This window comes from Artemia franciscana, chromosome 7, assembly GCF_032884065.1.
Source record: "Artemia franciscana chromosome 7, ASM3288406v1, whole genome shotgun sequence".
NCBI classification, from domain to species: domain Eukaryota; kingdom Metazoa; phylum Arthropoda; class Branchiopoda; order Anostraca; family Artemiidae; genus Artemia; species Artemia franciscana.
In genome coordinates, this window is record NC_088869.1 from 31835855 (window position 1) to 31862586 (window position 26732).

Sequence of the window (26732 nt, forward strand, 5' to 3'; positions counted from 1 at the left end):
TAGCAGTCGCAAGTGGTGACAGTCGTAGTTCCAAGTACTTGCAGTCAGAGGCATTCATAGTCTCAATTATTTACAGTCACTATGTCAAGTAGTCACAGTTACAGTTGCATCCATAAGTAGATGTAGACGCTAATAGTTGTCGCAGTCACATGTAGTCACAGACGCAAGCAAAATCAAGGAGTCCTCATCACAAGCAGTCACAGTCGTAATTAGTTTGACTTGTTGTCATAGACAGTCACAAATTTCATGCTTCCTACCCCTGGGATTTGAGTTTCTGAAACTCCTAATAAATCCAGTTCGAACTGTCTAAATTCGTCAGTCAAAATGTCGATGCGATAGTCATTTTTTAACGTCGTAACATTCCAAGTTCCAATTTTCATGCTATTTAAATCTTTGAAATTATTTTGGCCTCATGAAAAGCAGTGATCCCGGATACCAGTGCAGGACGGGGACCAACATATCTTCTCAAGTCGACACCGAAGCGCTTAAGCCGGCTTAGAACCGGACATCAAGAAGTCCCTGGGACCTCCAGTAAGTTGGAGGCTTTGGGCGATCCTGGGCCCATCTTGGTCACAACATGGTTTTCAGCACTTGGCGATGCTCTTCTATCAAAAAGAGTCGAAATCCTGCACAGACAGTCCCAAGCCTATTACCTCCGACGCATTATATATTCATGCCTACAAATATTATGCTACTACGGGGAGGTAACCCATAGTAGATGAATTAGCTTGGAAGAGGTTTTTCAGCCCGAAAACACCCATCAAAACAAAAAAAAAGCCCACAAAAATATCGAATAATCAGACATTCTTGAGATATTACAAATACGCCATGACAAACTTGGATGTAGGTAGTGTTTTTTGATTTAGTTCAACATCACCAGCAGTATGCTCTGAAAGTACCAACTTAACACCCCTATCTGTTCCTTGGATTTTTCATATTCTCTCTTAGGACAATCTGGATATACATAGTAATTTTTGATTCCCCCCCCCCCACTCTCCCTGAAAGTTAAAACTTAATCCTCTATTCTGTTGTAATGTTGTATCTATGTCTTTTTGATAACCTGGATGCACTTGAACATTTTTACTTAGTTCAATAGTAGCAGTAGTAATAGTAGTATCCCATAGAGTTTCAACTTAATACCCTCAGCCGTTCCTGAGATATTGCTGATACGCTGTTTTGACAAACTGCATGTATATAGCACCTTTTCATCTATTTGTACATTAATATAAGCTTCCCATGAATACACAAAACACGATGAAAACGTGCAAATATGTGGTTCAAAATGCGTTGTATTTTGTTTGCACGAAACACGCTCTCTCTCTGTCTATCTCACTTTCTCTCTCCCTCTTCACTTTCTCTCTATCTCTCTTCGCTCTGTCACTCTCTCTCTCTCTCTTTCACTCTGTGTGTGTGTGTGTGTGTCTTTCCCTTTCTCTCGGTTTTTCTCTTGCTCTCTCATCCCCTTTCTTTCGCTTTCGGTCTCTTTCTCGTACAAAAGATATGGACTTATAAAAATTTTAATAAGTTTTACTTTATCAAAGAAGGTACTTTGAGCTTTACGCTTCTTTACTAACTTACTTTATAAGGCTTCTTCTACTTTTACGCTTCTATTAATTCTCAGAGTAACTTCACTCGTGCAGATAATGCCAACAGAAATCTGACAGGTACATAATCTATGCTGTCAATCATCTCTGTTAGACGAACCAGATGTCAGATAAACTCCTTAATACCCCACTTACGGAAAATGCGTGTCTGAAATGGTACTAATAAGGGGGTTCAGACTCCCCTCCCCCAAATCCTCTCAGAAAATAATCCCATATCTCTCCCTCAAAGCTTTGGCTAGGCAAGTTTACGGTACTTATCCCTAAAGTCTTACCTTCTAGTTACACTACTGCCCATAGAAGAGTTTATTCATCCTACCAAAAAGCGTAAGGTCGAAATGAAAATAAAATAAACGTACATTTTTAAATCCTCCGCAAAAAAAATTACAAAAACTTGTATAGAACAGTAGAAACTCATGACAACCAAAAACTCAATTTACTTCTTCCCCAAAAGATTGTCAAATCCACCTCCACCAGATTGTATTTGCTTCATCATATTCTGGAGTCCATTCATCCCCCCCATCCTGTGTAAGATCTGAGGGTCCATCATCCTTGCCATTTGCTGATTCAATTTATTCATTTGCATTGGATTCACGTTTTTAGCCATGTCTCCACCTGAAAAAAAAATGTGTTCAAAAAAGGAATCTTTTTAAGCTAAGTCCTTCTTGGAATGCACATAAATTATGTCAAGAAGGCTTAATGTCCTCAATTCTTAGGGAAGTTCGAGTGCTCGCAGACAAAATAGAATTGTCGACAAACTAAGAATTGTAGTACAATGCTGTTACCAAGCGTAAAAAATTTATGTCAGTTTTACAATTTTTCTTTTAATCTTAAAAATGTAAAGGACTCGATCAATCTCGTTTCTTTTTTACCGCATCTTTTACTACGTTTTAAATACTTAAAATCTTCAACTCTTTTCATAATTCCGTCAGGAGCCAAAAAGAAATTACAGCAGATATGTGAAGCCATAATAAAAACTGCAAAAGTTTGTTAGTATAATACGTCGAGTTTGTGTTTATTCAACTTGGGAAGGTAAATTTCTTTTCTTTTCTTAGTTATTTTCCTTAGCCCTTAGAGCACCAGCCTTGAAGGTTCAAAAATACTAGAAATATGTGCTAGGAAGGGTAATACTTTTTAAACGCTGGGTAGTAATTCGCACCAATCTTAAGAAACATAAGGACTCTTGCCCACCGTATCTCCGGTTCAAATTATTATGAAAACGCAACAATTCTCACTTGAAGTTCCTTCATTCTAGGCAAATGACTCGTAAAAACGTAACAAAAATGCAAATGTCTTACTCATGGAAACATAACAAAATACATATAAGTAATAAGTAAATTTTGGTGCATTAAAAAAAACAATTTAAGTACCCCCCCCCCCTCCCTCTAAAAAAAATAATCCTTGGAATACCGTCATGATTTCTGTCTAAGATGAAACTCAATTTATTACGGAAGTAAATAAAGGTAATGAAATTCTTTTCTAGCTAAGCAGGGGAGAATAAAGACTTGGTCTATCACGAACGTTTGATTTCTAGCCTACAGTTTTACAAGCTAGTATCACAATCATTGGGCTTTGGTAGCTGAGCAAGGAAATAAGATTTTTTTTTTTTTTTACATGGTACGAATTTCACGTGTGACATCTTCGGGCACTTTTTGGTATCAGTATCTTCACCTTTTAAGCATTAACTGGTGGGTACCATATATGACTTTGTGAAAACGTCGTTTACTAAGATCACGATTCATTGAAATACTCTGTTTAGGCTTACGAAGTTAGTTTAGAAAAGAATCAAGAAAGTTACACTTGAGAAAAAAACAAAAAAGGTATATCATAATTAGAAATTAGTACCACCAATTGATACAAAGGCCATATTCAGGGGGAACACCCCCCCCCCCTCCGAAACGTTTGTCTGACTCGTAGAAACATGAAAAATTAGATGTGAACAAATTTTTTATGCGTTTTTGAAGTTTTTGTACCCCCCCCCCACCAAGAAACCTGGATACAGCCCTGACTGAGACATATCTTAAACAGATAAAAGAGATAACTTTATTACGTTTAGAGGTTTTGGGTGATCTTTTGAGGATGGAGGCTTAAGCAAACGCCTGGCTTATTCGACATTAAAAGTTGATCCAAGGTTAATTCATCACAAAAAAAAACAACCAAAGAGGTCCTTATAAGCTAAAGAAGACGAGTAAAGGACTAACGACAAATCATTTATCAAAGTGAATCTCTTGCTAGGGCTCAATCCTCCCGTCTTCCGTGGTGCATGTCATGTCAAATCACCTTTGATCTGTTGGGTGTTATTATGAGGTACAGAAACCTTCTAGATGCCTCCGTTCTACCAATGTGCACTTCCTACATCAGATCTATAATTGTGTATATTTATCCTTTTTTGCTGGAAAACCAAAGACTTTAGTAGTTCTATTTAACCCTCAGCAAAAGGACACCTCTGGCAATAGTCTTGTTAATCCTTCTAATTGCTTTTGTGACATGGAACCCATATCAACATTCTACATATATATGATTTACCCTCCTTTTGAGATTCTCAATATGATTGTCTACCAGAGTTTCTGATCATCGTAAGCTCCTTTAAAACAGGCTTCAACCGTTCTATATGGTATATAGAAGTCATAAAAATAATTACCAAGACAAGCAGGATATCAGGTTTCATTAGCATCGCAAATTTTGCTTTAAAAGAAAACTTAATATTTATTTGTTAAGTTTGGCATTCTTGACTCAGTAAATATATAAGTAGTAACGGAATAATCGACTTCTAGCGAACTAAGAAAATCAGCATATTAGCTATGTTGATTTGCTCTGTCATATGAAGAAGTTGCTTAAATTGCCACAGTTTGGACACAATTTGCCATTTAAAATTAATAAGAATATAACCATTATAACAAACAGCTGTATTTTTTTTTTTTTTTTTTTTTTTTTTTTTTTTTTTTTTTTTTTTAGCCTGCTCAAACTTCCACATTTCCAAAGCCTTCCCGATATACTGCTTTACATGAAACAAGTACAATTTAATATACAACTTCAAAGCAAACGATTTGTGCTATGAGAAAGTTGTTTATTACAATATCAGACGCAAGTCTGAAGCCTGTACAGTATGCTTATCCACTTTCAGCAGTACCTTTGGAAACAAAACTTTTATTGAATCCCGCCAATATCATTGAAAAAGAAAAACCACAGAATAAGTAATCCCAGTGGTTTTACTGCAAAATTTCAAGAGCCTCAGCCAATGAGATGATGCCCATGCCACTACATACTTTGATGTTTAGTTCCAGAATCAAAGTAAATACATGCATTTCATCATTAGAAGAATATACTTTACAGAACTTCTGGATTTCATCAATCGCTTTTTGTAATTCACAATAGAACTAATTATCTATGACAGTTCCTTGTTAGAAGGCTCCACACGCCCGTTGCCCCTCATACACTCTTGACTATATTGCATCAATAGGGAAACTTTACGGTCTATCTACGTATAAGTTTCAGTAGCAATTGTTTCAGTAATTTTTTCACAAAAAAAAAAAAAAAAAAAAAAAAACAACCATGGCAGACATACTACAGAGACCAAACGCTTAGGGAATGAGTGTACCCTATAAGCGAACCTTAAGAAAGGATTTTTTTTTCGTATTTAGGTATGGAGAGAAAAGCCCAGTTCACTACATTTGATTCCCCCTCCTACATTCTGGAAAGAGTTCATAGATCCTCCCTTTCAGAATGAGACTTATGTGAGCCCATATTTGCAACTCTGGCTGATTGCATTTAAAGTTTAACATAACCCAGTCATTGATAGTTACAACATTTAGACTGTAATGTGGATATAGATCACTTCCCATTAGAACTGAAACCCAAAATCTCCAATTTGGATGAATATGAGTTAAACAATGTCAAACCTTTTCTGAGAACATCTACAAAACAGCAGTCTAATCTTTGTTAAATACCTTTAAAAAGTCCTTTGATGCCACCCATCTTCTTCACCATTGTTGAAAATTTTGAATATTGACTGATTAGATCTTGAACCTCTCTTTCTGTCACTGCAGAGCCTCTGGCTATTCTTCTGATTCGACCTGGCTGTTTCAAAAGTTTCGCTCCATCTTCGTGATCCAGCTCATGATTATTCATTGAATCCATGATAGCCATCATTTTTTTCAATCTTGCCATCGATTCTTTGTCACCACCTTTTCCTAAAATTTCTTGTCCCAAGCCTAAAAGCAAGACATTTTGAATTTCAATAAATAGCTGATTAGCTTTTAAAGTTTGTCTTTGTCCACTAATTCTTACATTATGGAAAACCTGATTTATATAAACGACTGAAGAACTTTTTCTTAAAGAAAATACCAAAAAGAGTAGTTTCTTAAATCTAGGGGGCATTACTCCCTCCCCCCCCCCCAATTAGAGCCCCATGTCGGCAGGTCAACATTGCATGGGTGTTTTGGCAGTATTTGCATGTTCTTCCAATCCTCTTGAAATCTTATTTTGAACAGTAAACTAGAAATAGTTATTTAAATACTAAAATAGTTATTTAAATTTGAACAGTAAACTAGCAGAACTATTCCTGCACCTGTTTTACTGACTTAATTCCCAACGGCAATGTTTGGGGAGTCCCCCACACTCCCCAATACGAGACGCCAAACACACACTGTAGAAAGTGGTAACTTTGAACAAATTCAGTAACAAAAGTAAGTACGCTCTTTCCAACAACAGTCAAACTGCTCGATTTGACTTCTAACTAGATTATTGATAGATGCCATCCAAATTAATCGGTAATTCCTGCAAACAGGATCTGACAAAATCTCAGACCGTTGATTTTTGAATTAAAATCAAGTTGCCATTAATCCATGGCTAATTGGAGAAAAAGCCAAGACGGATAATGTGAGTGAGAAACACAGATGGCACAAGCCTTTTCAGAAATGTATAAAAATGATGTCATTTTTACTTGTTGATGGATAGTCATAGAACTTTAGGGATGTTATTAGCTTGTTATTTGCAAGAGAATTTGGATTATCCGAATTGTGATAAAGTGCTAAAGTAAGCTGCCCTATTTACTTAGATAAACAAAAATGGGACTTTCAGTTTGACAATTCTATATACATGAAGAGCAGAATGGCTAGGTTTTCAGGTGAAATCATTTTTTAATTTGATCGATTCATGGCAGCAGAGTTCAATGTTTCCTGCAAATATTACGTTTTTGTGGGGTAACTTTGAGTGTTTGTTCAAAGTTACCCTTAGATAGATAAGACATTTATTTAAAAAAAATCTCTATCACAAGCCCACAAAGGGCCGAATTCGGACTCCGGAGTCGACGAACCATACGGTTACATGAAAACTGACAAAAATTCAAAAAAAAAACAACAACCGAAAAGAAAAATCATAATGAATAGTCATTTATGAGTCAATAATTTAACTGCATAAAGTCAACAAACAAGAGCTAAGAGATCATATGGTATGAGCTCTAACAAGATTCTATGAATCAATACATTGATTTAAAAGGAAAATAAGAGGCTTAATACCGGTCAGGATTTAAAATAAGAGCTCTGAGTCACGATGTCCTTCTAAATACCAAAATTCATTAAGATCCAATCACTCACTCGTATGTTATAAATACCTAATTTTTTCAAAATTTTCCTCTCCCTTTAGCCCCCCAGATGGTCGAATCTGGGAAAACGACTTTATCAAGTCAATTTGTGCAGCTCCCTGACACGCCTACCAATTTTCATCGTCCTAGAACGTCCAGAAGCCCCAAACTCGCCAAATCACCGAACCTCTCCCCCCCAGCTCCCCCAAAGAGAGTGAATCCAGTACGGTTCAGTCAATCACACATCAAGGACATTTGCTTATTCTATCCGCCAAGCTTCATCCCGATTCCTCCACTCAAAGTGTTTCCAAAATTTACCCCTCCAACTCCCCCAAATGTCAAAAGATCTGGTCGGGATTTGAAATAAGAGCTCTGAGACATGAATTTCTTCTAAATATCAAATTTTATTAAGATCCGATCATCTATTCGTAAGATAAAAATACCCCAATTTTCACGTTTTCCAAGAATTCCGGTTTCTCCCTCCAATCCCCCCCCCCAGTGTCACAGGATCTGGTCGGAATTTAAGATTAGAGCTTTAAAGCACAAGATCCTTCTAAATATCAAATTTCATTAAGATCTGGTCACCCTTTCGTAAGTTACAAATACATCAATTTTCCAAATCCCCCCCCCAACTCCACCAAAGAGAGCAGATCCGGTTCGGTTATATCTATCACGTATCTTAGACAGGTTTTTATTCTTCCTATCCAGTTTCATCCTGATCTCGCCGCTTTAAGCTTTTTCAAAGATTTCCGGTACCCCCCAACTGCCCCCCCCCCAATTACGCTGGATCCGGTTGAGATTTAAAATAAGAGATCGAGTTACGAGGTCCTTCTAAATATGAAGTTTCATGAAGATCCGATCACTCCTTGGTAAGTTGAAAATACGTCATTTTTTCTAATTTTTCAGAATTGCCCCCCCCCCCAATAGAGCGGATCCGTTCCAATTATGAAAATCGCGTATCTAAGACTTCTACTTCTTTTTCCCACCAAGTTTCATCCCGATCCCTCCGATCTAAGCGGTTTCAATCATTTTAGGTTCCCCCACCCCAAACTCCCCCCAATGTCACCAGATCCGGTCGGAACTTAAAATAAAAGCTTTGAGACACGATATCCTTCTAAATATCAAATTTCATTCAGATCCGATCACCCGTTCGTAAGTTAAAATACCTATTTTTTCTAATTTTTCAGAATTACCCCCCCCCCCAAAAAAAAAAAACTACCCCAAAGAGAGCGGATCCAATCCGGTTATGTCAATCATGTATCTAGGACTTGATCTTATTTTTCCCACCAAGTTTCATCCCGATCCCTCCACTCTAAGTGTTTTCCAAGTTTTAGGTTTCTCCCTCCCAACTCCCCCCCCCCCCCAATGTCACCAGATCCGGTCGGGATTTAAAATAAGAGCTCTTAGACACAATATTCTTTTAAATGTCAAATTTCATTGAGATCCGATCACCCGTTCGTAAGTTCAAAATACCTCATTTTTTCTAACTTTAAGTATTAACCCCCCTCCAAAAAAAAAAACTACCCCAAAGAGAGCGGATCCATTCCGGTTATGTCAATCATGTATCTAGGACTTGTGCTTATTTTTCCAACCAAGTTTCATCCCAATCCCTCCACTCTAAGTGTTTTCCAAGTTTTAGGTTTCTCCCTGTGAAACTCCCCCCCCCCCCAATGTCACCAGATCTGGTCGGGATTTAAAATAAGAGCTCTAAGACACGATATCCTTCTAAATATCAAATTTCATTGAGATCCGATCACCCGTTCGTAAGTTAAAAATACATCATTTTTTTTATTTTTCAGAATTACCCCCCCCCCCCAACTACCCCAAAGAGAGCGGATCCCCTCCGATTATGTCAATCATGTATCTAGGACGTGTGCTTATTGTTCCCACCAAGTTTCATCCCGATCCCACTACTCTAAGTGTTTTCCAAGATTTTAGGTTTCCCCCTCCCAACTCTCCCCACCCCGATATCACCAGATCCAGTCGGGATTTAAAATAACAGCTCTGAGACACGATATCCTTCCCAACATCAAATTTCATTAAGATCTGATCAGCCGTTCGTAAGTTAAAAATACTTAAATTTTTCTATTTTTTCCGAATTAACGGGCCCCCCACTCCCCCCCCCCAGATGGTCAAATCGGAAGAACAACTATTTCTAATTTAATCTGGTGCGTTCACTGATACGCCTGTCAAATTTCATCGTTCTAGCTTACCTGGAAGTGTCCAAAGTAGCAAAACCGGGACCGACAGAATTTGCGATTGCTATGTCACTTGGTTAATACCAAGAGCCATAAAAAGATAAGAAGATCAAAACTGGTCAAAAACAGGGACAAGAGACAAAGATAAGTTAATAAACACAAAAGCGAACAAAATATAAAATATATAAAAATTAAAACGGAAACCAAAAAAATCAGGGGGAGGGGGGGCAAAACAAGTAAATAAGTGCAAGACCCTGGGCAGCACCATCAGCCAATAAAAAAAGAGAAAAGAAAGCGAGAAACTAGTGGGATATTTTATTCATTTTTTCTGTGATGAAGGGGACAAAATCGTTTTTTCATGTCTGGAAGTAACGCAGCGAATGGGGGACAAAATAGGGATGGGCACAGACAGCTCGAGGCGGCCGTAATCTGGATGGGGAGTGACGTTTGGGGAAAATACTTGCCGTCCAAGGGTTCGTTATTGCATTTATTTTTATTTTTTGCAAAACGGAGGCACAACGAAGCCCTCCTTCGCTCAAGGGTTTCCAAACTAGCTTCTTTTTTTTAGGAGCAGAGAGTATGGTACCTTGCCTTCTTTGAAAATCATTCGCAAGGCTCTTTTTTGGATTGATTCAATCTTTTCCGATTCCTCGCGAGAGGTACCAGAGTGCCAAACTGGACAAGCATATTTGAGATACGGGTGGAGAATAACGTGTAAATCCTTAAGGAGTGGGAAGGGAGGACGCTAAATTTATTTAGGAGCTAAAGAAGAGCGATAGACACATTAGCTCTATGGATGATGTTTTTAACGTGGATATCCCACTTTAAATTTGAAGAAATTGTGACGCCGAGGAGTTTAAATGAGGACACAGAAATTTCAGGAGGAATAGGATTAAGAAAATAGGGCGAGGATTTGAGGATAAAAATCGGCAATATCATATACCTAGAGGGGTTTACTGTCATGTTAAAGTCCAAGGCCTCATCTCAAATTTCATTGAGGATCCTCAGGGTCGCTTATTAATTTTCTGAAGCAATTTTCAACGACCGTTGGGTTATCAACAAATTTTCATCGGTCAGGAAATTCCTTCGCGAGGCTGTTAATCATGACTGAAAAAAAGGAGGAGACCTAAGAGAGTACCGCGGGGCATGCCATTGCAGACAGGGAGAGGATTTGAATAATGATTCTGATATTTGACAACCTGCGACTTATTTGTCAAGGAGGCAACCAATTTCACCAGTAAGACATCAATATTGAACTCGCTGACAAGTTTCACAACTAAAATATTGTGGCTAACAAGGTCATCTTTTAAATCTTCTTTTCTGGGAATTAAATTTGATATTTATCAATTAGCTTTTTGTGGAACGTAGCCATTTTCTCATTAAGATTTTTTAGACGATAAATATCAGAAAAATCTTCAGTATTTAGCCACATACCAAAGAAAAAAGACCAGAATTTTGAAGAGGGCGCTAAGCACCCTAAGTTATTGAGAAAGAATGCTTAAAATTTGAGGAGGGGGATAAAAGAATCGAAAGATGTAGAACTCCCACCTCATGGGGGTAAAGCTGAGGAAGGGCTGTAAAAATTACACATATTAGTTAAAATAACATCAAGAGAGGTATTTCTCCAATCGTTGGTATTTTAACAATTTGCTTTACTTTAAGTCAAGGACAAAAGAAATCCATTTTAAAGTCGTTGACATTGTTCACTAAGAAAAGGCCAGCATTGAGAGAGGCTATTTAGAAATAACAAAATCAGTACTTGTCTGCATTTGCTGGATGAATTTACGTTTTGAATCGATATTTTGATTTGGGGTGTCTAGCCAAAGGATTTTCTCATACTTGGATACACTAGAAACTCAAATAACCTTTGGGTAAAGGTTACTCTTAGTAAAGAACAAAACACCGGCACCTTTTTTCAGAGTGGGTGGTCTAAGAGACGAAGTTTAAGGCCTAGCCGAAGTCCAGACATTTTACTCCCTAGTCAATTCTTTTTCAGGTGCGGCAAATCAAAAAAGACAAAGTTATCAGTTTTTTCGCCGCTTCCACTAAACAAATATGAGAAGGCTGAACTCAAGGGTTTTTTCACTCAAAACTACGATTATTACAATGTTATTCTTCGTAATTTGTCAAGTAAATAGGAAGATTTAATTGCAAAAGAACTATTATTCGAGGAGAAAATTAGAGAAATTACTATTCAAGAATTTTTTCTTGGGGGGGGGGGGTTCAACTCTTACACAAGAATTACCAGGAAAACACGGGAAAATTAAACATTTCACAGGGAAAATTAAGCATTTTGCAAAAATTGGGGGGGGGCAAATCCCTCCCCTGCGTGCGTACCTGTGGTCTGGTCATCATTATTTGCCAGGGTGCGGTAAAAACTTGTGGAAATTACAAATAAAAAGTACATGTTTTCGGGTTTTTGCTTCATAAAGATCTATATACACAAATAAAATTTAAATGATTGCTTGCAGCGAAGTGACCGATTTACTCTATTTTATTTATCTATACGGGTCCATAACAAAAATTCTAAAGCTTGAGTGCTGCTTGTATATTTTTATATCTGAATTTGTATTCGGATAAGATAGTAATTACACATGACAACTACCCACACCTAGCATAATTGGATTCATATAAACGGGTTCAAGTATCTCCATACTTCTTGGCAACCTTCCGTCGACAATTTCTGGTAACAGCGGTTACAACTAACTAATAGAAGTATAACAGTTCAAAATAGGGATGACACCTTTTAATCGACAGTGAACAGATAAAAAAGTTTTAACTGAATATTTCGAACACATATACAGTGTTCATCATCAGCAGTAAAACTAAAAGATGTCAATATAAAAAAAAAATTATACCCAATAAACTAATTATACATAGTTTATTGCTCTTATTTTTTTCAATGCAACAGCGGAAGCAAATCTCCTTGACCTTTTCGGTTCCGGTTCATTAGATTTATCTGACATATCAGGTGGACAGAGGTCATAGCTCTTATATGAAATGAAATTTACTTTATTTGACCTCAGTAAATTATCATAAATTGAATTCAATCCAAATTCACCTGTATCTCTGTTTAGGGAATTATTCTTGAATAAATTTTTTTTTTATTTCGATCGTTTCCCTGAAAATTTGCTTTAAACCTTGGTACCTAGAAATCAAAGAAACATTTTCAAACAAAATAAAATGATTTGGATAATTATAAATATGTTCCGATGGAGCCGACGTAAAATCTTCAGGATTAGAATTTTGCTTTGAGGACGATGAAATAGAATTATGATGTTGTAGTAATCTTATTTTTAAATTCTGGTTAGTACGTCCCACATAAGAGCTTCCACAAGTACATGGGATTTTATAAACCCCACTTTGTTAACTGACTATACGTAATTAGTTTATTGGGTATAAATTCTGTTTGTTTTTATTAATATCTTTTAGTTTGACTGCTGATGATCAACACTGTATATTTGTCCAAAATATCCAGAAAAAAATCTTATATCTGCTCACCGTCGATTAAAAGGTTTCATCCCTATTTTGAACTGTTATACTTTCGTCAAGGAAAGGCAGTGTGGTATTCGAAGTTATCTAAACTAACTAATGCTTCACTGAATAGCTCAAGAACAATCCGAGTCGTTAGTCCCTTGGTCTACTTCATGTATTCTCACGCGCTCCGATAACAGCTGCATTCAGTCTTTTGAGGGGAATTTTTTACTTCAGAACACAAAACATGTTAAGTATTTGAAGGGACTGCAGCCAGCAAGTATATACTACGGAAATAAGTTTCTGATTATTAAATAGAATATTTTTTGCTGTATTTTTTTACACTCCCCGAAAAAAATGTCAAGTGTAGCAATCTAGAATGCAAACACGAAACAGGTTTTATAATTATTTTGAAACTGTAAAAAGAAATAATTGTCGGCTTTAAGATTTGACTAGATCAAAATATTCACCAGATTTTTTTTCTGTCTGTTAAAATAAAAACCACCGAGATCACTAAGTCAGGAACGTCAGGCAAACTCCAAATGTTTAACATGGGAGGTATAGGAAGACTCCTTGAGAGTCCGTCCTACCTTAATAAACTCTGAATAATATGTCAGGCGCACGGACCCTGGGTCATGAGACTGTACTTCAGTAACAGCTATAACATCTATTAGATTTGATTCGGAAAGTACCTCCAGTTCGGTAAGCTTTTCAAAATTAAGACGTTCAGTATTAATAACTAAAAGTTTAGGAAAAGCAAACCAATTGGGGAATTGCAACAGAGAGACTTGATGAGTTTGAGAATTTCCTTGGCGAGATTTAAGTTGAACATTATGATGCTTTTGAGAAGTAGAGTAATAGGAGAATTTACTCTGGGGATTTGGAGGTGGGGGGCCGGGCAAGTATATGGACGAAGCATGATGAGGGAGGTGCAACTTCTTTCCAGTTGACGGGAAGTGAGAATAATTAGGATTTACTACAAGAATATTATTAAATGCAAAAACTCTGACCTGAGTCACATTGATAGGGTAGGCACAAGGGATAAAATGAATGGGCTGGAGGCGGGGTTTCGTGGGTAAGAAGGAGTCAAATTGGGAGGATTTTTTACAGAGAGGAAAGAGGGAGATGGGAAGGCAAAAAGATGCTGAGAAAGGGAAGCGGGATGGGAACTTTCTGGGAGCAGGGAGGTTGGATTTAATTTGGAAAATGGCGGGTGAAGGCCCAAACCAGTCAACAGCCGAGTGGGTTAGTGCGCTGGTTTCGGGATCCTTTGTCTGAGAGGACGCGGGTTCGAATCCCAGTGTACCCAATTCTTCAGTTTGGGACGGGGGTCAGTGGCGTGACCCTGTAAGCTTAGCCAGAGTCGACCCAGCTTTAAATGGGTACCTGGAGAAATCTGGGGAAGGTAAACAGGAAGGGTGTGCGAAAGCACAGGATGGCTTGCCCCCAACCCCCATTGCACTTCCTGGCTGAAGGGGCAAGAAACGGAGATCAGCACCGCCGGTACGGAATGTAAAGTCTAATGTCGTATCCTTTACCCCTTTTTTTTACCAAACCAGTCAACAAATCTTAAGCTCATGGAGCAGATAGGGTATGCACGGCGGTTTGCGACTGGGAGAAATATGAGTAAGAGGGGCTTGTTGGAGGGTTTGGGTGCAGTAATGTCTGTGATGGTGATTTGACTTGTCGTGAGTAAATTTCTGGGTTGGAGGGGCGTTTCGGGGAGAGAATACCAGGGGCATGTTGCTTTGTATCGGAAAGGGAGGGAAGTAATGAGGGGTATTTAATAAGAAAGGATTGCCTAGTTTGTGCACTTAGCTTTCGTTAGTAGCTTGATTTTTTTTTTTTTTTTTTTTTGCAAAAAGGAAGAGGCGACATAGATATGCAGGTTCTCACACCCGTAACAACGCCTGTTCAGTGTTGCCAACTCTTCGGAAGAAAAAGTACCGCAAAACGCTCTAAAATTGTACCACTAATTAAAAAATTGTACCATAACAATTCTTTTTTTTGTGTGTTGTCATTCAAGACGAAATTTTTTTTTTACGCTACGTACAACACGTAGACAATCGGAAAATTACATTACAGTAAAGAGAACAAAGTATGAGATTTCTTCTTTCAAAGATATTTGGGAGACCTCCTTTCCCCTGCAGAGACCATTTTGGCGTCGCTCCTCCAAATAGCTGCTCACCTATTTTGTATTTACTGTACAGATGGCTGCGCTGCTTCACACTATATTATGACAGCAAGAGGCCAACAACAGGCACTTAAATAAATGTGTAAAGGAAAACTTAAAATTCCAGAAGAGAAAACAAATAAAAACTACAATTCCCTCCACTCACTGCGTCCTGACGCCCAGTCAAATCTTATTGTACCATATTGTCCCACATTTTATAAAATGTACCAGGAAATTTGTGACTGTACCTTTGTGATTTGTAATTGGACCAGAATGTACCTTTAGAGGTGAAATGTACCAAAAAGGTACAATTGTACCGCTGTTGGCAACACTGCGCCTGCTGCCAGCGAGGTAAAAACGACATAAGTGCAATAACGAGCACTTCTTTTGGACACTTCTGAGACTATGAGGGCTTCAGAATATACTCACAGCACCCAATCAACTAAGTATATAACTACTCTTTTTTTTACACAAGGAGGGTGGATGGGAGAAAAATGTAAATTTCTACCATTATGTGCAGTCTTTTTTTAAGTCGGAAACTCAAGGCTAAGAGACTTTTTGAAACTTTTCTAGTTTTAAGGTAAAATGAAAATCAGAGTCTAAAATATCAAGATGTCTCAAGAAGGTATGAAGAGATGTCTTTTAATGATTCCACATAGAAGTAATGCCAACCACAAACCAACCCCAGAAACGGTGCTTCAGAGGAAAAGTTTTCAAAGCAGAAGCTTCAATGAATTCGGTGTAAAAAGTGGCCAAAAAAGGTTGGAGGCTAGAACCCATTGATAAACCCACAGTTTGGGTGAAAAATTAGTTATTGTATCGGAAATATGAGGAAAAATCATTGCACATGCAGACAAGACGCATATTAGTTTCGATATATAACGTCCTGTAGTCCATTTGGCCAATATAATCCTCTGGTTTCTTTGAAGAGCAAGTTCATATTTTCTAATATTACAAGAGGTATACATAGAAATAACATCAAAACTAGCCAAAATCGTCTCTCTTTTTTATGTCAAGGTCTTTTGATTTTTCAAAAAATGAGACAATTCTTTAACGTATAAATCTGAGTATACACAAGGGGATAAAAAATCGTGGACAATCATTTCCTCGATCCAGAAGTTGGAGAACTATAAGAGGCCACAATGGATGATAGAGAAACTCTATCTTTGTTGAGTTTTAGGAGACCGTAAAATTTTGGAGTAGAGCAATCTTTAATATAAAATGTATTATACTTCTGTGAAGTAATGAGTCTTCCAGTTTTCATTAATTCAAGTTTTCTTCGTATTTTCTGGGTGAATGTATTGATAGGGACTAAATATATATTGTTACAAATGTGTGTGCCAGGTAAAATATTCATAGCTTTTTATTCTATGTAACTTTGTAAAAATAACAACTTCATTCCCTTTATCAGCCCTAGTGATAACGATGTCTGAGTCTTTTTCAAGCTTCTTGAGAATTTATGTGTCCTTATATTTTTTTAGTTTGGGGAATACAGAGAGAAATTATGAAGGCTCTTGACCCTCTGTCCTTGAAGTAAATCCAGGTTTTTCACATTACTTCTAGAACCAAAAATACCCAACTCCATGCTGGAGACTATCTCTGGCAACTACACTTGTGCTTGAGGAAAAACAAAATTATCCCTTAGACAAGACATGGTTTCTTTCAGTGTAAGAACTTCAGAAGAAAGGTTCTCATCAGTCAGGTCAGACATAATCTAGGAAGAAAACATCTTGAGTATTTACAATTTTGATCTTCCAATTTTTAAACTTCTCTGATATTCTGATAAGTGACACCAAGCCATGCAAAAGTCACGGCAAAAGGGATTCTGAACCATTCTCGAAATTAAACTGGTAATCTGTAGCTAAAAGGTTTTGAAGGGTATATTACTAAAGAAGAAATTTTATATTTAAAAGTTTTAAAAGTGTGGAACCCAATACTAAATTACCTTTCTGATTGTGTACCTGGATTAAGGTGAAAACAGAAGAAAATTCACAGGAACTCTCTTTGTTGCATAATGCTGTAAGAATTCTTGCTAGTTAATTAGACTAACACGTTTTTAGACGAATTAAATATTAAAAAGAACAGACTTGGTCATATGCTCCCCATAGACTTGCCATCATTATCTCTGGCTAGCCTATGGTCTAATAAATAAAATTAAGTTTCTATGCTTTCTCAAATATATATTTGGGTTATATTAGCCTGTGTGTAGGCATTTAAGACAGGAAAACAATAAAGTTAAAAAAAAAGATGGATTGACTTCAGCAACATAATTGACATTAAATTTAATATTAAACATAGTAATTTACTGTAATTCTTTCTTTAAAATAGGCTAAATAGACAGACAGTGTACAGATGTTTACCTTACGACAAAAGCAATCAATGGGATTTGGAAGTAAGATTGTGCTTTTAACTCTTTTGTTCAGTCTTTAAACCATGTGCAAAACATTATCAAAAAATTTCAAAATACAATCAAACTGAGAAACACTAACAAAAGAAAGTTATATACCTGGAATCATCTGCATAATTTGGGAAAATGGACCCATCTTCAAAATATTCTGGAACTGTTCATACATATCACGAAGAGTGAATTTGCCATGCTTCAGTTTCTCAACCAATTCTTCATTGTCATCTAATTTAAGTTCATTGACTTTATCAATAAGTCCAGCAATATCTCCAAGTCCCAATAATTTTCTAATAAAAGGCTCAGCCTTAAACGGCTCGAAGTCATCAATATGCTCACCAGTACCAATAAAAACTATAGGACTTTTTGTAGATGCCACTGCACTTAAAGCTCCACCACCCTTAGCATGTCCGTCTAATTTAGTAACAATCACAGAACCAACATCTACTTTTTGCTTGAATGCTTTAGCTTGAGCTTCACATGCCTGGCCAATAGAGGCATCCATGACAAAAATAACATTATCTGGCTTTACAGCATTTGAGACTTGCAACATTTCTTCAAAAAGTGAATCCTCTTGTTTATGACGACCACTTGTGTCAACAATAATGATTTCAAATCCTTCTCTTTTAAAGGTTTCTACACCATCAGATGCAATTACAACTGGATCACTCTCTGTATAACTACCATAAAACGGAATTTTAGCCTTTGTAGCATTCTGCTTAATTTGGTCATAGGCACCAGCTCTAAAAGTATCAGCACAGACCAAACAAGTCTTCCAGTTTCGTTTCATGTAATAATAGGCGAGTTTTGTACAAGTTGTCGTTTTTCCCGACCCTTGAAGACCCACAAACATAATCACATTTGCTTTTCCTTTTGCTGGTTTATATTCAGGTACGCCAGGGTCAACAAGCTTTAGTAACTCTCTAAAAACTGCCATTTGAATCATCCGTTGCTTGTTGAGACCAGCTAAGAATATAAAAAAGGGTCATTGAGATTCAAAGGTACTCAAACAGGAACTAAAAAAGCATAAGACTATTACATACATAAAACTAGAAAAAAGTACATGTGCTGTATGTATATATATATTTTTTTCTCTTTTTCTTTACTGTGTATATGACCACTGGATCTTAAATTCATATATATATATATATATATATATATATATATATATATATATATATATATATATATATATATATATATATATATATATATATATATATATATATATATACTTTAGCTGCCTCTTCCCTGCAGTTTAAGGCCTACAGGCTGGCTGGTACCAATATGTCTGTTCCTGCTCACTCAAGCTCTGTTCTGCCCAAGTTTAAAATAGACATAATAAATCCCTCAAAGCATAACTAAATAGCCTGTTCAATGGAAGATGGCAAAGGAACATCTGCAATCAGGTTAATATCTGGTGGAAGTTTAAAATTTTGAGACAGGGTATGCAGCTTATAAATTTCAGGGGTATTTGGTGTGCATTCAAAGAGATGGTGCTGCAAGATCTCTTCAGTCAAGTTGCAGGGTCTATAATTTGGGTCACTGTGCTGCTTTTATCTGTATTCTTCTTGTATCAGTATTACTGCTAATTTTTTATTTTGAATTAGGTCTGATTTTTTCAGGTTCTTTAAAAATTGGAATCAAGACAGAGGAGGTTTTCATGGCAGTTTCTAATAGCACCCCTAAGTGCAATTGAATACTTTAAGCAAATTGTAGGTTGATAGACTCTGCTGTCTCTGCAGCAAGACGGTCCACTTTTTATGGCACTTGATATTAACCAGGTGACATATAGCAATTGCAAATTCTGTTGGTCTGTCTGTCCTGGTTTTGCTACTTCGGGCAATTCCAGGCAAGCTAGGACAATGAAACTTGGCAGGCATATCAGGTATTGGACCAAATTGAATTTGAAATAGTCGTTTTCCCAATTTGAACATCTGGGGGGAGTGGGGGACAGTTAATTCCAAAAGATTAGGTATTTTTAACTTATGAATGAGTGATTGGATCTTAATGAAATTTGAAGTTTGGAAGGATGTTGTGTCTCAGAGCTTTTATTTCAAATCCTGACTGGATCCGGTGACATTGGGGGGGGGGGGGGGTTGAGGGGGGAACCTAAAACTTGGAAAATGCTTAGAGTGGAGGGATTGGGATGAAACTTGGTGGGATAAATAAACACAAGTCCTAGATACATGATTGACATAACTGGGACAGATCCGCTCTCTGTGGGGGAGTTGGGGGGGGGGGGGGTAATTTTGAACAAATTAGAAAAATGAGGGAAGTAAAACAGTTCAAAATAGGGATGAAACCTTTTTATTGACAGTAAATAGATATAAAATTATTTAACTGGATATTTCAAACACATATACAGTGTTCATCATCAGCAGTAAAACTAAAAACTTTGAAGTTATCTACATAGAAAAATGAGGTATTTTTAACTTCTGATGGAGTGATTGGATCTTAATGAAATTTGAAGTTTGGAAGGATATTGTGTCTCAGAGCTCTTATTTTAAATGCTGACTGGATTGGGTGACATTGGGGGGAACCTAAAATTTTGGAAAATGTTTAGAGTGGAGGGATTGGGATGAAACTTGGTGGGAAAAATAAGCAAAGTCCTAGATGCATGATTGACATAACCAGGACGGATCTGCTCTCTTTGGGGGAGTGGGGGGAGGGTTAATTCTGAAAAATTAGAAATATGAGGTATTTTTTACTTACAAATGAGTTACAGGATCTTAATGAAATTTGAAGTTTGGAAGGATATTGTGTCTCAGAGCTCTTATTTTAAATTCTGACTGGATCTGGTGATGTTGGGGGGAATTGAGGGGGACCTAAAATATTGGAAAACGCTTAGAGTGAAGGGATCCTGATGGAACTTGGTGGGAAAAATAAGCACAAGTCCTAGATATGTGATTGACATAACTGGGACAGATCCGCTCTCTTTGGGGGAGTGGGGAGGGTTAATTCTGAAAAATTAGAAAAATGGGTATTTTTAACTTATGAAGGATTTATCAGATCTTAATGAAATTTGATGTTTGGAAGGATATCATGTCTCATAGCTTTTATAATAAATTACAACCTTATCCAGTGAAGGGGATGTTGGGGGGGGGGGGGCAGAACCTAAACTCTTGGAAAATGCTTAGAGTGGAGGTATCAGGATGAAACTTGGTGAGGAAAATAAGCACAAGTCCTAGACACAGGATTGACAAAACCAGAATGGATCTTCTCTCTTTGGGGGAGTTGGGGGGGGGGGTTAATTCTAAGAATTAGAAAAAATGAGGTATTTTTAATTTGCAAGAGTGATCATATCTTAATGAAATTTCACATTTAGAAGGACCTCAAAACTTACATCTCTTATTTTTTTATCCCAACTGGGTCCAGAATCATTAGGGGTGGAACTGAAAATCTTGGAAAATGCTTAAAGCAGAGAGATCAGGATAAAACTTGGTGGAAAGAATAAACACAAGTCCAAGATAGGTGACTGACAAAACCGGACCGGATCCGTTCTCTTTGGTGGAGTTCGGGGGGGGGAGTAATTAGGAAAAATTAGAAAAAATGAGGTATTTGCAACTTACAAAAAGCTGATCAGATCTTAATGAAATTTGATGTCTAGAAGGATCTTATGCTTTAAAACTCTCATTTTAAATCCCAACCAGATCTGATGACATTGAAGGGAGTTGGAGGCTGAAGCTGGAATTCTTGGAAAAAATGAAAATGGAGCATCTTACAAATGGGTGATCAGATCTCAATGAAACTTGATATATAGAAGAATCATATGTCTCAGATGCTCCATTTTTAATTTGAATTGGATCTGGGGACATAGAGGGTTGGAGGGGGAAAATAGAAATCTTGGAAACTGGAAATCTTGGAAAACACTTAGAGTGAAGATATCAGGATGAAACTTGATGGGAAGAATAAGCACAAGTTATAGATACAAGACTGACATAATTGGTATGGATCTGTTCTGAGCTGGGGGTTGTTAATTTGGAAAAGTTAGAAAAATTGAGATATTTTTAACTTAAGAACAGGTGACCAGATCTTAATGAAATTTGATATTTAGAAGGAACTCATGTCTCAGAGCTTTTATTTCTAAGCCTGACCAGATCTGTTGACATTGGGGGAGCTGGAGAGGGAAACCAGAAATCTTGGAAAATGCTTATAAATGTTCTAGATAAGTGACTGACATAACCAGACTGGATCTGCTCTCTTTGGGGGAGTTATATGGTGGGGTTCAGTGCTTTGGCAAGTTTGGTGCTTCTGGATGTGCTACAATGATGAAAATTGGTAAGCATGTCAAGGAGCTGTACAAATTGACTTGGTAAAGTTGTTTTCCCCAATTTCAACATCTGGGGGGCTGAAGGGAGAGGAAAAATTAGAAAAATTGAGGTATTTTTAGCTTGTGAGTGGGTGATTGGACCTTAATGAATTTTGATATTTAGAAGGGCCTAGTGACTCAGAGCTCTTATTTTAAATCCCTACTGGCATTAAGCCTCTGATGTTCCTTTTAAAGCCATCTACTGATTCTAAGAATTTTGCTTGACCTCATACCATATGAGCTCTTGGCTCTTCCAACCTTCTCAGAAGTACCATATGAGCTCATAACTCTTGTTTGTTGTAGTGGATGCCTATGTGGCTAGGAACATGCTGGAAAGCAACTACTATGTAAATCTTGGATAAAGAAACAAGTTACTCTCTTATTTCATGCAAATCAGTGTCATTTGCATTCTAGGCTAAAGTTTTCATTAGTTTAAGAGTGATCTGAAAGTTGAAGAAGATTACTACTTTACTCAAATGGGAAGGTATATTTTTGACTGTCTTGAGTGGGTTCAACTATGACAGCCAATTCAGCCACAATACTGAGGATTCCTATGAAAAAGAATTTGAATGAACAAAGAGGTGTATGGGATCATTGCTGCTGTGGCAGGTTTACTCCCTACTAGGGATATATCAGTACAAATATGCAGGTGATCTTTTAACTCTTTAGCTTTTCTCTCTTAAAAATCCAGCCTATATATATATTCTCCTTTTTGTCCTGTATAAGCTTGAGGTTGACATTTGGTGGGCAAACATTCCATGGAGGAGGGACAATAGGATTCAATCCTTGAAACTACAATTTCTTGGGAGCATGTTAAGAAGAAAGATATAAGTTTCTTTATATACCTGTGTTAGTCTTAGTCATGTTAAAACAGGCTTACCTATAAATTCAATCAACAGGGACAAAATTGAGAATCAATAGGTTTGTAGGAAATATATATATATTGTGGGATACATGTTTGGGTGAGGTTAGAAAGGAAAATGTAATTTAGGTTTAAATTGAAATTTGCAAGGGAAATAAGCATCATATTTCAATTTAGGATGGAATTATAATTCTAAGGGTAAGTCTGTTTCTTAGCTATCTGATAGTCTGTTAATCAAGGCATTTATCATGCTTTTTTTCTGTTTTTTAAACTTTTGGCAACAATGGACTGTTTTACCTTATAGTAAAATTCTAATTTAGCTACTTCTTGCTACCTTGGAAAGGGGTTAGCTTAGCATAATAAAACTTTGAGTAATGAATCCAGGGCCAAAACATGCAATGGATGTAGTTGCTTCAAAATAACTTCTTGGGACATACTTTAGTCTGTAGATTCATCCCTGAAATTTTCATCTTTCTAACCTAAACCCTTCCTGAAATAGCAAGAAGTCAATAACTAGAATTTTACCAAATCTTTACATAACAAAAGAAGGAAGCTTAGGTGATTACTAGGCCTCTGTGCACATGACTTAGAAAATTAACAAAACAATCTAATCCTATAGCATAGTCCAAGGACTGCTTATGCCTTTGTTCAATGCAAATTAATCAATTTTCTTTGTCATGCACTGCTAATAATTAGAGATGGGGTTTATCAAGATTTTTAGCCTGTGTCTATGATAGAATGTTGCTGTAGCCTAGTGCATTGAACTAAGGAAATTTCACAGGCCTGTTCACGACTTCAGGCCCAATAAATTAAAAAAAAGCCTAAAGAATAATAAATATTTTATGAGCTCACCAACTTGATCATCAAAAGATATTGCACTTTTGACATTTTCCCTGAGTTGCAGAACTTGTCTAATATTAACATCAGCTTCAATCAGGGCAGTTGCTATTTCTTTCAATAAGCCATCTAATACTTCTTTACTGATTGTTGTTGCAGAATTGAGAGATTTCAATGCTGAGCTGATTTTTCTTCCTAGGTCTGCTAATACCATTTTTTAATTGTTTGCCAACTCAAAACTCAAAATAAAAATATTCTATTTCTTCTTCAAATAAGTATATTAAAATATTGTGACGTTGGAATTTTACAAGACATTTGAGTTTCATAGGAACAGCACCGAATTGTTAGAGATCAGATCGCAGCAACCGAAAAGCTTTTACTCTGTTCTTAAGCCATGTTTGTTTAACAATCAAAACAAAATAAATATAAATACAATACTAATACTAGTAGCAACTAACTGCAGTATCAAGCGACGTAAGTCCAAAATAGATGCGCACGCTCCTCCTTCACAATCTAATCAAAGCCACCCTCTTTACATCCTCCCCCGAATTTTTCACTTCCCTTGAATCCTTCCCTAAGACATTATCTCACCCCAACCGGAGGCGGCCTGTTCGTGATTTCGTTTAGACAGTTGGCCAAAAAAGGACAATCTTCGGCAATCTGTCATCTTTCCTTCCTTGTCCTAGCCATCTTAGCCTTCCTCTCATTATAACCCTAGAAAGCCGGATTTAACCATATTTTTGTACAGTCTTCTGTTTGAGATACGATCAGTCAGTCGGGTACCCGAAACAATCCATAAACAAATTCTCTGGAAAACATCTAGCAAGTCTTTTTACGTTGTTTTGAGCGCCCAGTCTTCAAAACCATATTTGATCATTGTCATATCTTTAGCTTCCAATATTCTGATTTTAATTCTTAGACTTATCTTTCAGATTTTCAGAACTTTTTTCTACTGTGAAAAAAGACCTCGGGACTTAGCTACTCTCCCATTACCTTTATTGTACATCTTAGGACAAAGTCCATCAAAATGATCAATATAAATGGGAATTGCTCGACTTCAGATGTAATACGAGATCAACAACTAATCTAACTCCTTACCTTAAACACAGTAATTTTATTGACGTATATAGTACTATTTACTTTAATCTTTAAGGTTATTTGACATTAATATTAATGTCAAGTTTTGTGATTAAGGGTATTGACATTAGCCACTTATCGTATGCTGATGATACTTTGTTGTTCTCGGATAATTTAATATCAACGCAGAATGCAATTTACACTCACATCTACGAGAGATAGGATTAGAGATTGAACCGTCTAAAATAGAATTCCTAGTGGCGAATAGTAAAAGTGATATCCAGAATCATTCAATTAGGATGAGATCACTTAATATTATGAATAAAGATTCCTTTAATTACCTTGGGTTGCCTTTTGGTCCGTCAATTAAAGCTACGCGGAATTTGGTGTTATCATCTGTGTTGAAAAAACTTAGGAAAACATATGGCTTGCTAGTCACGGTGAAAGGTCGTTTTAATAAACAAACACTTGCTATAATTTATAATTCAATGTTTTTACCTCATTTATTTTTCATTGTTCCATTTTTGAAGTTTTTGAGTAAAAGTGTGGCAAGCGGAGCATTTTTCCCAACCCATAATATCGCTTTAGGAGAGAAATTACAGGACAATTCATCTGTGATGTCTGCCGAGCTAAATGCCATAATCATGGCATTAGATTTCCTCATGGTTAATGAACATATGATTGTTAATATTAAAAATATTATAATATATTCTGACTCTTCATCAAGCCTTGAGCTTATTTCTTCAGCTTTTCAATATAAGATGGATATTGACACATTTCTTTGTCTTTGGATTATTGATATTTTTGCTTCAAAAGGTATTTTAACTCATATCCAGTATATTCCAAGCCACTCGGGTATAATAGGTAACCATAAGGAAGATGAAATAGCAAAAAATGCTTTAAATATTGACCAGCCAAGTGGGAGACCAATCCCCATTAGAGATATTTACCGCTGGAGACTTACAGAGTTACTGCTAAATAATAAGAATCCTACCCTATCATCTTTCCCAAGTAAGCACCTTTCCAAGATTTATCATAGAATTCGGTCAGGTTCAAATGGGCTAAATTTTCAGGCATTTTCATATCAGATCCCTAATTCAAGTGGCGAAGTTCCCTCGTCCCCCTTTTGCAGGTCATGTAATCTTAAGAATGAAACAATAGATCATTGCCTATTTGAATGTAATATGCTGACGTCTGTACAGTATACTCTGCGATGTAAAATGTCAGAATGCTTCAAACACCACAAAATTCCACTAGCAGCCAAGAGTCTTGCTGACCATACTTTCTCACAGAGCACAGAGCTCAATATATATTCTCTTATAATTCAACTGCTGGTATCAAAAGATATGCTTCAAGAAATCTGAGCAGATACAAATCATATAAGACAAGCCAGCTCCATAGCTCTGTCGATCCCACAGAGTGAGCCAAAAGGAAAAGGGCTAAATAGTTTCGACTGCAAAGCCTGTCTGCTGAATAAGAAGAAGAAGAAGACAAAAAAGCGTATCCTCGTTTATTTTTTCCGGTTTTGTAAATATTTTCTTGGAATTCTACTATGGTTCAAAAATAGTAATATTATACAAAATTCGGAATATCTGATATTACTGTTAAAATGGATCATCAATAAGACCGATTTCTTAGACGGTCTGGAGAAAATAGAATAAAATTTCACCTTAATTGTCTCATTTAATGGAAAAACAGTCTTGTCGTTATTTCTCTAATAAAATAGATATTTATGCGCTATGTTTATGGGTGCTATTTTATGCGTTATGTTTACGAGTTATGTTATTATTTATAGGTCATGTTTTGTGAGGGTTTTTTTTTTAGTTATGTGCAAAAAAACAGCTATGATTTACTGATTTTCATAAGAATTGTAATTTTTATATTTTTCAGTTTTCTTTCCATACTCCTCTGTGTACATCTTTTGTGTGTAAAGAGCGCAAAAATAAATTATTATTATTATTAATGTGTTTGTCTGGTATACCATACAAAGGTAAAACCCTCGCTAAAAGTTTTTTACAAGATGAATCAAATACTTGCTCATAATCTTCAAAACTAAGAACTAAATGTATTTGATGACTCTCTATTATAGCACTTCTCAATTATAGTCTAAGGTGAAATTTTGGTCGACACATCCTCCGACTTTCCTAAAACCCCACTGGGCTTATCTCGAAACCTTATTTTCAGCATATCTAGTCTTAAATAATTAATTTGCTACC

General features: G+C 36.6%; 1 protein-coding gene across 1 annotated transcript; it reads right to left on the minus strand.

Annotated features, from left to right (window-relative positions):
- Nucleotides 1-1940: 1940 nt before the first annotated feature.
- LOC136029165 (signal recognition particle subunit SRP54-like) lies at nt 1941-23713 on the minus strand. Its single transcript, XM_065707271.1, has 4 exons — nt 23455-23713; nt 17534-18394; nt 5549-5812; nt 1941-2216 (listed from the first exon to the last, which is right to left on the minus strand). Exons 1-4 carry the CDS (start codon nt 23651-23653, stop codon nt 2038-2040), a joined length of 1503 nt encoding a protein of 500 aa, XP_065563343.1. The 5' UTR covers nt 23654-23713; the 3' UTR covers nt 1941-2037.
- Between the last annotated feature and the right edge of the window lie 3019 nt (nt 23714-26732).